Source organism: Lathamus discolor, chromosome 3 (assembly GCF_037157495.1).
Source record: "Lathamus discolor isolate bLatDis1 chromosome 3, bLatDis1.hap1, whole genome shotgun sequence".
NCBI lineage: Eukaryota > Metazoa > Chordata > Aves > Psittaciformes > Psittacidae > Lathamus > Lathamus discolor.
In genome coordinates, this window is record NC_088886.1 from 85,266,162 (window position 1) to 85,279,466 (window position 13,305).

A 13,305-nucleotide genomic window follows, 5' to 3' on the forward strand; every position below is an offset into this window, starting at 1 on the left:
TTCAGTGGGTTTAGCTCAAGTTCTAATTTAAACTATGAGAACCTAATTCAAATCCATTTTGATTACTGGTTTATACCTGTGTGACTCAAGAAGTCAGTCTTGACTGGAAACACCAGAAGAAAAAAAATAAGCTTTCATAATGATCTGTGTATTTTTATTTTTTTTTTTTAACTGTACCTTTCCAGAGACTTTCTTGAGAATCTGTGTAGTCAAGAACAACCCAACCCATGATTGTAGAACAGTCTACTTAAATGCAGCACATCAGCATCACCTAATGCTTTATCTTACTGGATCTCATAATGGACATAAAAATATGAAGCCAGCTCTTTCAAGGTTTTTGTTGCTGAAATTGCTTGCAAAACTTTTACCAGAAGGGTTTGAAAATACATATGAAGATTAAAGCAACTGGTTAGAAATATTTATCTCCAGTCTAAGGTGACTGTTATGTGTTTTGAAGCAGGTCTGGGAATCTTAACGTGTTTGAGTGAACTACCAATTCAGAGTATGTGTCATGGGCAGCCTGTGTGGTATGAGATCCTGCTTTTGTGTAGTTGATACTTCTTGGAAGTGTGTTCCAGTAGGAGCTGCTGGATACATGCTTGCTTTGGAAGCTTACTGTTTCTGTCATGCTGGTAATGTAGAAGGACTACAAGATGCTTTTTAACAGTTTAATCTAGATATGCAAAAACAGTGCTTTTGGAAAACTTTATTTGTGTTGTTTATGTTGAAAGTACTAGATGAAAGACTATGACAGCTACAGATGTAGTCTTTGCTCTGAAGCCTTGGTGATGCCTTAAACATCAATGTGGTGAATGAGTCCTTGGAACTGAGAGGTGCAATGTTAGTTTCACAGCAACTTTGAAGTTTACTTTTATGATGTATTTTGAGACTATGTAACTACAAAGTATTTCTTTTACCTTTAATCCATCATATTACCTTTCTAATGACTTTTGTTTTTCTGCTGAAATAGGAGGGAAGGACAGAAGAAGTGGCCTCATTCTGACAATTCCATTATGCCTTGAACAGACAAGCATGGATGAGCTGAGTGTCACACTAGACTATCTGCTAAGTATCCCAAGGTGATTTCAAAGGCATCCTGTTCAGGGCTGCCACCTTTTCTGGTGGTGGAAGGGATATTTTTATGGGGTTTTTTTTTCTTCTTGCTTTCTCTTCAGTAATGTTTAAAATGTGATACTGTCTGACTGAATTAGAAGCATACATCCTGTTTAATTTGGGGTACCTACCAAGGTTTGCATATGTCCTTTTATACTGTATATTTGAGACTTTTTTTTTTTTTTGCCTTGTGTATTTCCTCATTCCTTTCTTGGGATGTCTTTAACTTCTTTTTGATGTTAGTGCTCTTAAATTCCTATGTAAGTTAATGAGCCATTCTAATGAAATTCCTAAGCTTTCAAAGGTAGCAATGCCCAAAGAAAAAAAGCTTCCTCTTCTATCTTTACTATTCTGTGTGCCTCATCGTTGTAGATTGTAGTGCATAAGTATGCAGCAAGTCTAAAAACGTATAAAGTCTTAACTGAAGTTAGTGAGCAACTCAAATGTTTAAAGTTAAAATACTACTTAAATGTGCTGAATGATGATTTGAGTATCATGTCATCCAGACCTTGCTGTAAAATCATTGTTGATTAAGTTCCGTGCATGCAATCCTGCGAGCTTATAGTGACAGTTGTTGGTCCTAGCTTAGTTAACTACATTTTCTTTTTCCTAAGATCTAGAGATTGATCTGTCATAGCTTTGGTTTTGTTTTTTTTTTTTTTTCTTGTGCCACTGATCTAAAAAGGCAAGAAGCTTCTTGGATAGATGATTGCGTTTGTTATCCATTTAAATTCCTCTTCTGTAAACAGAGGAGCAATGGCTGAAAACTTATGTACTTTGCTTATTGCAATTTAGTAATGTTCTTAAAACACAAATGTATGGTGCTTTTTTGGTTTTTTGTAGTTAAAAAATTCTGACTGGGGAGAGAAGCAAAGAATAAATTCAGGTTGCTTACAAGTAACACATAAGGTATATGAGGATATTGCAGAACATCTTAGTTGTGGATATTTTAGGGTTTTTCAAACAGCTTGTTGTCTTTTGTAAAGTGATGAAAATGCCAAATGGTCATCTGAGCCAGTCATATTGACTTAAGGATTTGGCTGTATTTATGGAACAGATGCAGGCATTGTGACTCTAGCAAGTGTCAGTTGTTCTGCTGTCTCAATGTGATATATGTTTTTACATATATTAATATAAGAATAACTGTGAAAATTCAACCAAAGCTCTCTTTGTTTTCTGTACAAACTGGGAAATCATCTAATGTTCTGTTTGTCAGTCATGAAGAAAAATGACCTTTCTTTTATGGTGGCAGTATGGAAAAATCATTGCCATTTTTGTTTGCATTTTGTTTTTTTAAACATGAAATAACAGTTGCATTTCTCAGTATGAAACATAATGCTTACTGTTACATGCAGGTTGCTTTGTTTTTTGTAAGCTCAGAAGATCACAGAAATGGTTTGGTTTTGTAATTGCAGATTTGGGCACTAAAGATTATGAAATGCTGTTCTACCTTATGTAAATTTCGTGGGGTTTAGTTACTTACAGCTTTATCAGACACAAATTTTTTTCCTAAGTGTTTTTCTTCTTTCAGTGAGAAGTGTAAAGCTAGAGGATTTACTGTGATAGTGGATGGCAGAAAATCACAGTGGAATGTGGTAAAGACAGTTGTGTTAATGCTACAGGTAAATAAATTTTTTACTGATTAATTTTATAGATGTGAATCCAGTAGCTGTTATTGTAGATGTAGTAATTTCTTTATTGAGAAATAGACAATTTATAGGCACTTAAAATTACAAAATGTGGCTCTATGACAGTTCAGTGCAAAAAGAAACAATCTGAAATGTGGATGATACGCTTCACTTAAGTGAGGGACAAATTCATTACGTACTGAGAACACACAGTTGTAGACCCTCTTCTGAAACAGAATTTCAGTTAAAACACAGAAATATGCTCCTGGCATTATTAACTGTGAGTAGTAGGAATGTCTTCAGGGCAGCAACTTCACACTGGTAGTGCAGCTGAGCAGGCTCTGGTGCAATATACTGTACTACTTGGTTTTCATTGGAGTTGGCTGTAGTTGATTTTCTGGTATATAGAAGTCCCAGTCATATTCTGGATACTACACAAAATAGGAGAAGGGGGGAAAAGAAGTTCCAATTCTCAATTAAAGAAATTTACAACAATTTATTATTTTAGCTTTTCAGAATGATAGGGTTACAATAAAGTCTGCTAAACAGTATTGTTTATTTTCTGGTCTCAGTGGTAAAAAACAGTGCAGGATACAGCACTTTGAAGAAAGAACTTTGACTGCTGCCTTGCTTTCTGCTCAGATACTTTCTCTTTACTAGAGCAGTTTTCCTCTCAAACTTAAATGAAGCCTCAAAGTATGTAAAATTTGAATGATTTCATTTTATTGTCATTCTGGCCATTGTTGCTCCTAGGTTTTTAAGTCTGTTTTAGGGTGTCTTTCACCTAACCTTGACTAAGATGTCATTCCTATTAGTAGAGTAATTGGATCCACTATATTCTGATTATTATCTCAACAGAGCTTTCAGTTCAGGTAATGTGCAGTTGTGGGATTTAGTGGGAACTTCAGCTAGTGGCAAAGGTAGCTGTTTGCCCATGCTCAGATTTTGCTGGTTTCCAGTTAGCACAATTCCTGCCAGTGTGAAACATGCAGAAATACAGGTTGCACATCTGTATCTAATTTGAGAAGGAAGTAATAAAGAAGATTTTCTGATGTGAACTAATCACTAGTGCACACCACTTGGGACTTCTTGCTGCTTGGGCACAGATAGGTGCTGGTTGGTCATCAGACAGTTATGTGTTAAATATTTTGTCTATTTTAAATAGAATCATAGAATAGTTAGGGTTGGAAAGGACCAAAGTCCTGGGAGTAAAGAGATTAGATTTTCTGTCAGTTTTAACACAATTTTGCTATGAAATTTAGTGCAATCTTCCTCAAAGTGGGATGGAGGCAGTGTGCAAGGCAGGTGCAGCAGACTTATTTTACAGACAGAAATTAAGCTATGTTCTTGAATAGATGATGACATGTAAGTGGAATTCAGCTCTGTGGTAAGTGAAGGTTTAATCTTGAGTGGTTTACTTTTTTAATTTGTTTTACAGAACGTTGTTCCAGCTGAGGTGTCACTTGTTTGTGTAGTAAAGCCAGATGAATTCTGGGATAAGAAGGTTACACATTTCTGTTTTTGGAAAGAAAAAGATAGACTTGGCTTTGAGGTATGTAGAACTTCTGTCTGTTTCAGTCAGATATACCATTTGTGGAATACTGGATTAATTGCATGAAAATTAATGTCTCTCTTGAGAGTAGTCATATTCCAGGTGCTTTGTAGATATCCTCAACAAACCACTGTGGCATTTTAACTTTTTCCTTCTTCAATAAGAATATTAAATGAAGTGGCTCTCAAATTAGAGAAGTGTAGCATTTTTTTTTGCTCAGCAAGAGGATAAAGCTTTTTGATGTATATTATGTATGTTTTGAGTAAGAAACCTTTGCATAGGCTTTAGCATGACTGTTTTTCATGACTCTTCTGGGATGACTGTAGAGGTGCATGTGGTATGTTGTTGATAAATCAGTAGTAACCATTTTGAAGAACATCTTGCTGTTGCATGTGTCTTCTCTTTTTTAATTCCTTGACATTAGTAGCAGTGGTTATAGGTCCCTTCAGTTTGCCAAATAGAAGCTGATACTGTTCTTAGCTCGTGAAGCAGATTGTGTACAAGAGATTACACTCTAATGTTAGCAGTTCCATTCTTGTATCTTTTGGGGAGGTTAATTGAAACCTTTTGTTTTTGTGGTTTTTTTTCCCCCCTATTTTCAGAAAATTCAGTATCGTCAATCTTTCCAATAATTTTTGAAGCTTATCAATAGTTTGACTTACAGCAGGCTTGCTCTGCTCATTGTATACTGAAATGTCTACATATTTTGTACAACAAAGCTCTTAAAGAGAGATTGAATAGAAAAGCATTTTGCAGCCTTGTCCAATGCTGTGTAATTCTTTCTGATGTTGACATTATAAAATTCTTGCATACTCCTGTAGAAAATCTAGGGAAAATGAGAATTGGAAGGTGGCAGCTGAAAGGTTATGTAACTGTTAAGTAAAATAAACCTAAAAACATCCAGACATAATGCTGTTAATTCATATGAATTTTGTCTCAAGTCCTATACCAGATTTTACATAGAACAGGTAGTTTCATTTTTTGAAATAATTCCTGCATGTGGAGGTGCTCTGAAGAAGTGTGGGGGTAAAGGGTAATATTCCTGTTTTCATTCAAATGATGAAACCTTTTTATGTTGTTTTTTGTTTTTTTTTTTCCCTTTGCTTTTAAGATTCCTTTTATTACATCTTTTTTTTTTTTTTTTTGTAATTTGCTTTAAAGTCCTGTAAGTAAGGATATCCTGCACGTTTGCCTTCAGGTTATCTTGCAGATGAATATCATATTTTCTTTTTGAGTAGTTCTTAAAATTCTGACTTGAAAAGTAGCCCAAGTTCAGCAGAGCAATCTAAAGAATCTCTGAACAGCCACTTGTGTGTTTGAAAGTCTGCAGCCATCAAGATATTCACTAATAAAGGTACTTAAGTGCCTGAAATTTTGGTACTGTTGGTTCCAACTATGATAATCTTATGACTTGCATTACAGTTTAAAGTCTCTTGGGTTTCACAGATGTCTGTCTGTCCCTTCATCTGAATCCCTTGAGGGGACTGGCAAGGAGGTATGGTTAAAGTATCTTTAATTTTGAAGTTCAGCATGTAGCAGCTTAGTCATAGCTTCTTTAATAAAAAACATGAGTATGGTGGTGTCCACCTTTTATAAACTAACCTATTTATCTTATCTCCAAGATGAGAATTAAAAGAGAGACCAACCATTTGTACTCAAAAGGATGATTTAAGAGCTTGTATTTAGAAAGTGACTTAAGTTTGCAACATTCAATTTTACACAAATGTTTTCCGGACATAAGATAAACAGTAAAATCCAGGAAGTGGCAGTAATAAAGGTGAATCCCCATCCTTAGCATTCCCTAATCTGATTTAGGCTCTCTTTTCCCATCTGCACACCTGTAAATACAGTCCTTGGACAAGTTCAGGAAGCCTTTGAATTTTATGCAGCGGTTGTTACTGTATACATCACGTTATTGCCAGGTTGGAAATTAATCCTCTAGAAGATTCTTCTTGGATTTTTCTTTGATATGACTCAGCTAGAATCTATTTCTAGACAAATAAGCAGGAAGCCTACAGAAAATCTGTTAACAAAGCAGAGATAATTTTACATGGCTATGATAATAGAGGGATACTTTTGTTTGACTTTAAGGATTGGCTAACAGACATTAGATGATAATACCGTAATGAAATTTAGTAAGCTTAGTAATTTTATGAATCATGTTCTGTGCCAATGATGATGTTGGCATTCTTGGCATAGAACATAGGAGTTGTGTAACTAAACCTTTTGGTTTCTGTTTCTGAACTACTTTTTTTCGTTACTGAACCATAAACACTTCTCCCTGACCCAAATTTTTGACCTAAGATTCTCTTAAATTAATAGTTCTGAAGTTTTAGGAGTAAGAAAATAATTCAAGTATTATATATTTCATGCAAACATACATCAAAATGTGTGAATTGTAAGAGAAATAGTGAGATATCGTTTCACAAGAAAAATAATCATAGCACTAAAACATAGCAGCTGCTTCCTAGGCAGGAGGAAAACTTCAGATTTGTTCTCTGTATCTTGGCTTGATGCATGGGCAGATGCAGTTTGTGTGAGTAGAGGATAACAGGTAGTAGCTGAATTCTCATTGTGGAATCGTAGAATAAACTAGGTTGGACAAGACCTTTAAGATCATCAAGTCCAACGATTACCCCAGCACTGCCAAGGACACCACTCAACTGCATCACTGAGGGCCTCTTCTATGCAGTTAACACTTCCAGGGATGGTGATTCCACCTGTCTCCTGGGAAGCCTGTTCCAATACCTGATCACCCTCTCTGTGAAGAAATCTTTCCTAATACCCGATCTAAACCTCCCCAGTGCAGCTTGAGGCTCTTACCTCTTGTCCTATCGCTTGTTGCCTGGGAGAAGAAACTGACCCCCCACCTCAATACAACCTCCTTTCAGGTAGTTGTACAGAACAGTAAGGTCCCCCCTGAGCCTTCTCCAGAGTAAATGACCCCAGTTCCTGAGCCATTCCTCATCAGAATTATTCTCCAGACGCTTCACCAGCTTCGTTGGTCTTTCCTGGACCCACTCCAGCACCTCAATGTCTCTCTTGTAGTGAATAGCCCAGAACTGAACACAGGATTCAAGGTGTGGCCTCGCCAGTGCCCAATACAGGGGGATGATCACTACCCTGCTGCCACACTATTGCTGATACAGATGAGGATGCCGTTGGCCTTACTGGCTGCCTGGGCGCAAGCTGGCTCATGTTCAGCTCCATCAATCAGCACCCCCAGGTCCTTTTCCACTGAGCAGCTTTTCAGCTAGTCTTCCCGAAGCCTATAGTGTTGCATGGGGTTGCTGTGGCCCAAGTGCAGGACTTGGCACTTGGCCTTGTTGAACCTTATACCAGTACTCACAGCCCATCCTTCCTGTCCAGATCCCTCTCTGTAGAGCCTTCCTATCCTTCAGCTGATCAACACTCCCAGCCAACATAGTACAGAGTTACTGTAGATCTTTCTAAAAGAGACTGTGTGATATCACCTTAGTGTTTCCTAGTATCTTGCGCTTTCTTGGAGGTTTTTTGTTTGTTTTTTTCTTTTTTTGTATGTGGTTTGTTTGTTTGTTTTGTGTGTGGTTTTGTTTTTTTTCAATGTGCAATAACTCATATTCTTAAATGGTGTTCTTCATTAAAGGACAGGGAAAGCTGACAGGACAGTAGCAAAAATCTTGTGCTTTCCTAGATAATGGAGAATCGCCCTTGTCATTAGGCAAGCCTTTGTTCTTGACCATTCATTAACTCTTGGTTATCTATTACTTGGTTGTGATAAGGAAAACTGGCTTAATAAAAATGTCCCAACTTCTCTGCACTCCAAATCATATTTGAGACAGTAGTTTATCTTTGTTCTGTTCCTGATATGAGGGCAGGGCACTGATAAGGTTATAGAAACCTTTAAGTCATGCACTCATCTACAACTGCATAATTGTATGTTACTGGCAGTAAAAAATCAACTCCCAACTTGTGTTTTGGATCGTTGATTACATTTGCACAACTATTAGGGAAAATCCAAGATTGCTTTCACATCAATGAAATAAATACAATCTAAACATTTAAATCAAAATACGACATATTTTGATTCACTTGAGAGTGTAATTTTATACATTTGAAGTAAATGTTGTGTACCTGTAATTTCTAGTGGGCCATCACATCTACCTCCTATTTCCTGCTACCTGATCTTTTAATGCCTTGCTTACTATTGCCATGTGAAGCCATTAAGCACAATGCCTTCCTTTCTGTTCAAAGGCAGAGATCCTCTGCTTCAGAGAGAGATGTGGTGATGGCAAGTTGCAAAGCAATGAAAGTAAATGTGGGAACAGAGATCAAAAGGCTACTGTGTGGATAAGTATAAAGAGGTGGGCTGATTCAGCTGGGTAAAAGTGCATATCCTTATTCCTGGTTAGTATTACTGCTGGTTTTGGATGTGCCTCAGGTCAGTTCCCATTTGTCCTCCAGCAGAGCTTTCCTCTGTCCCTTTATTCCTCCCTAAAATGCTTATTAGCAACCAGTTCATGTGTTCATTGAAGCTGTTTTTTCTGGTCCTGTGCCATGCTTCATAACAGGAGAGCTGTCTTAACTGTTTAAAGGGTGTCTTTCAGCTGAAATCTTGTGTATGTTACATTGTAATACTTAATACTGTTAATGTTTTTAAATGAAAGAAGAACAGGGTTTGAATATAAAAAAACTTCTTACTCTGTTAGGAAGGGCTGGAAGTCATTGTTTTTTTGCTTCTTAGTTAATATACTGTACATAGTGATGTGTATAGTGTGTTGTGTTTGATGGGGAGATTTTCATATGAAGGTAACTAGGATAACTGGAAGAAAATGTGTACCATAAAGCATAAGAAATCTGCAAGCTTGTACATAATGTAATATTGCCCACAGACTGACTTTTCTTTTTGTCAAAAAAAAAAAAAAAAAAGTGGTAAACTAGTGTGAATTAGTTGGAAAAATCAGAGTATATAGCAGAAGGATCATGATAGTCCTCAAGTCCAAAGTCTGAGTAGTTCTAAATGCTTCATGCTTGCAGTGTAGCAGCTAACAACTCTTAAGTCTAGTAATGGTGTCAGAAAAATGATAGTATGTCAGCAGAATCTGCTCTGGAAAATCTCAAGTCTCTCATGTCAAATCATCAATATACAGAGAGCACAGAAACATAAAACTCACATTTTTCTGTGAAAATTTCCTGCATATTAATCTGTTTATGGTCTGTATACTTGCATATCAGAATTGCTTTGAAAGGAATGAAAGCCAGCTGACTTGTCTTTTTCCATATTATGTAGCTGAAAAATAGCTAGTGAGATCTTGTCATTAGTTTAAAAGTGTTTAGCAAACAGTTTTAAAAAACAGCTGAAATGCTAAATCCAGTGTGATAAGACCACAGTTTTTCATATCAGTCCACAACTCAAATAAAGTAACTCTTCTCTGTCTACCTATGTCAGTGGTACATATGCAGGTAGATAGTTATCTTCCTTAGACTAATGGTTTTTTATTCTGGAAGTGATTAAACAACTCTCAGGTGGTTACAGCAATTTTATGTTCCAAAATACAGAAATCTCCACTACTTAACGTGTGCTTTTTTTGTTGTTGTTTGGTACTAGTGAAAACACACTGTGGCCCAGAATTTTCTACTATCTTACTATAAGAGGTTTTTTATACTGTTACAGTATTTTGAAATTAGTTGTTGTTACTACGTGTATCTTTATAGCCCATCTTTCAGTCTTCTACTTGGAAATCCCCAATTTACCTTTTAACAATGCTAATAAGCAGAGTATTGCTCCACAGAATGAACAACACTCTGTAGGAAGCATTTTGTTTTTGTATCAAATCCTCCAGTCCATTGTTTAATATTGAGGCAGCAAAATCTGTAGCTTTTATGGACTTCCCCCCAAATGCATATGGGAGTTCCAGTTTCTTGGGTTTTGTTTTGGTTTTTTTTTTTTTTTTTAGGAAAAATATATTTACCTAAATGCATCTCTCTTTTTATCTGAATGTGTCCTTTCTGTTGTTTTAGCACTGAAGGCAATGGTCCTTTCTTTTAAAAACCTCTGCCAAATCAGGGAATTGTCTCTGTGGAGCTGTAGTATGTAAGCCTGCATTTTTAGGTCATGTTCTGAATTCAGTCCTAAAGAAGTGTGTGTGCCAATTAGTCTTTTCTCTGGGATGGAAAAAAGATAGTGTGCTAATTATCGTGAGCCCTGGAGAGGAAGGTGAATGAATGGGCAAAACTGTGAATGCTTGAAATTGAGGAAGGTAGTTACTGGGGAGTAGACTTGAATCTAGTGTATATCTAACTTCTACTAGCTGCTCTTAGGTTTCTAGTATGCCAGATTTCTGTGTGATACTGGCCGCATAAATATTTAGCTTGTGTTTCTTGATGTAATGTTAAAGTAAATGATCATTGTATAGATTAGTGTTCCATATTAACAAATAACACTCTATCCTACTCCGTGTTTAATCAAACAGCATTTCAAAACTGGATTAAAATAATATTTATCATCAAACAATAGGATTATTCTCCTCAGGAAGAGGAAATCTTTGCTTTACAGTTCCATGGCAGTGAATCGCTGTCAGACCAGATATATGGGCAGCTATGTTTAGTCTGTTAAAAGTGCTATAGTTATTCTTGAAAAATGACCAGGAGAACAGTTCAGGTTGTAGTTAAGTTTTTTCAGCAGCTCAGTTTGCTGGGGAATTGCACAGCTAACTGTCAAATAATAAAAAATAAAACAAACCAAAAAACCCCCAAGACAACCACAAAATCCAGCCAACCAAACAAAACCCCCAAAACCAAATGCTGATTGTGTTTTAGAAAATAATTAGGATTCAAACATAATTAAATAATAATAATAAAAAGTTGCTGGTTTTCTGGCAGCAGATGCCTTCAGTGTAGTGTGAAAAATGAAGATAGGCATTCTTTGGTTTGGATTTCTGCACAGGTTGAAGTGCAGACTTGTTCTCGTAAATCTCTGCCTTGGCGTTGAAGCTTTCCCTGTATTTTTCCAAAGCTGTTTGGATATGTAAGCTGCTGGCACAACAAATCATCAAGAATCAATCCACTGAGAAAACAGCTTTAATATTGAGCCTAAAGGACTTTGTAAAAATTGAACGTTTTATATGTACTAACCAGGCTGTGAGAGGGGAAGAGCTATCTAGGCTTCCCAGTGTTCCTTGGCAGAACATTTGGGAAATGAACGAAGCCACTTCTGCTTATGCCCGTTTAAATTAAATTTGTCCAAAATAACCAAACAGCAACCAAATAAGTATCATCAGCTTTTAGCATGTTTCATTAATGTTCTTAAAAAAAAAAAAAAAAAAAAGTTTGGTAGTGACAGATTCTTACATTGCAGTACTTAAATGAAAAAAACATTAAATATTTTTATTCTAGGTTATTAAAATGAGGCAGATATTCTTTTCAGATTGAGTAAATACCTTAATATACTCTTAGATACATTTGTAGTTGTTGGCACTGTAGTGTAACAAATTAGAACAGAATTTAAACATTTATATTATTGTATGCATAAATGTTCTTGTCACTAGTTGCATTTCTGTCACTTTCATAATGTCAAACAGCTAATACTGTGTCTAATATATGCTTTCTGTTACTCTTAGTATTTTTTTCATTTTCTAAAGAAGCATCTGATTTCATGCTAGGGTCACTTGGTACCCACATAATCACGAGGGTTACTTAAGACAAATGAGAAACTGTGGCATGTGTTGCTAATGCACTTTCAGACCAAATAAACTTCTCAGAAGTTGGGCATACCTGGTAAGAATTCTCTACAGGGAACTGGGAACTTGGTCTGACTTTTTGGTTGTGGATAGTACGTTGCTTGAAGTGTAAAAACAAACAAACAAAAAAACCCAAAAAACACTGCAACAAAAATCCCCAAACAAATCCCCTAAACAGACTAAAAAATTATAAGCAGTATAGATGTATATTTGTAATGAATTATTTTCTCCATTTTAATAAATGACTTTTGTCAGGATTGGCTTTTTTATGTTATGTGAAATTCAGTGCATTTTTTAGGTTTACAGTGTTGTGCAAATGTGAGTTAATAATATTTTTTTTCTCTTTTGTTTTTTTTTGTTTGTTTTTTGTTTTGGGTTTTTTTTTTTCTTTTTCCTAAGAGATGACACAAATTTTTCTTTTAAATCTGATTTTTTAGGATGCTATTACTCCTGAGATTAAAAATCGGATTTAGTCCCCTTACAGTGCTTCAGTAACTATTTCCCAGTATAAAGTCTTTGTTCTGATAATAGATGTAGAATATTACCACTTAATTTTAGATAACTTTCTTAGTTTATCATAGAGCTGGAATGTATTACTATTGATGCTAAGATATGAAGATTAATATAGACATTTTACTTCTCTCAAAAGATCATATGCTTAGATTTCACTTTTAAAAACTTTCTGTTCTCAAAAGACGTGTGTTCTTTTAGAAAATAACTGCTGCTTTTTAGGTTCAGTAATGTGGCTGCTGTGAAAAAAGAGAAAATTGCATTGTTACTGAAATTTTACACCATTCTGTCTTTCAGTAGTTCCTGGGTTTGACTCTGAAATTTGTGTTAAAGAGTTTTTAGTTTCTTCACACAAAGAAAGTTCAGATGGATGTGTTTTAATGTTTTGGGAGCACATGTTCTATTGAATATCCAGAATTCCCCTCTGATCTCGATACCTGCTTCTTCATTGCAGATGATCAGTGAAAGTAATTGTAAAAACCATCAAGTGATGTAGATCAGCCTTGTACAAACAATAGTCAAAGTTCTTTTATTGTGAGAGATAGGTGTTAGTGGCACTGTTGCATGGGTCAGAATCATGTTTCTAGAAAAAGTAACTATAGTCTCACTCCTAAGAGATAAGGGAATTTTGTGGTTGAAGCACAAGACTGCAGTACATGGGGTTGGAGGGGGTTTTTTTTGGCAGTTTTTCATAAGGTTATTTTGATTTTATAAAAACTTTTATTAAATTATCCCTAAATAATGTTTTTTCTTTCTCTTGGTGTATGTTCTTATGGCCTATTAA

The 13,305-nt window shown here is 35.8% G+C and overlaps 1 protein-coding gene across 4 annotated transcripts in view; it reads left to right on the forward strand.

The window, feature by feature from the left end:
* SESTD1 (SEC14 and spectrin domain containing 1) overlaps positions 1–13,305 on the forward strand; it is a 57,358-nt gene that overhangs the window by 19,175 nt on the left and 24,878 nt on the right. For all 4 annotated transcript variants that reach the window (XM_065670225.1, XM_065670222.1, XM_065670224.1 and 1 more), the window contains 3 exons: positions 971–1,079; positions 2,645–2,735; positions 4,180–4,293. In XM_065670225.1, the coding sequence (XP_065526297.1) occupies positions 971–1,079; positions 2,645–2,735; positions 4,180–4,293 (314 nt within the window). The remainder of the gene's footprint in view (positions 1–970; positions 1,080–2,644; positions 2,736–4,179; positions 4,294–13,305) is intronic.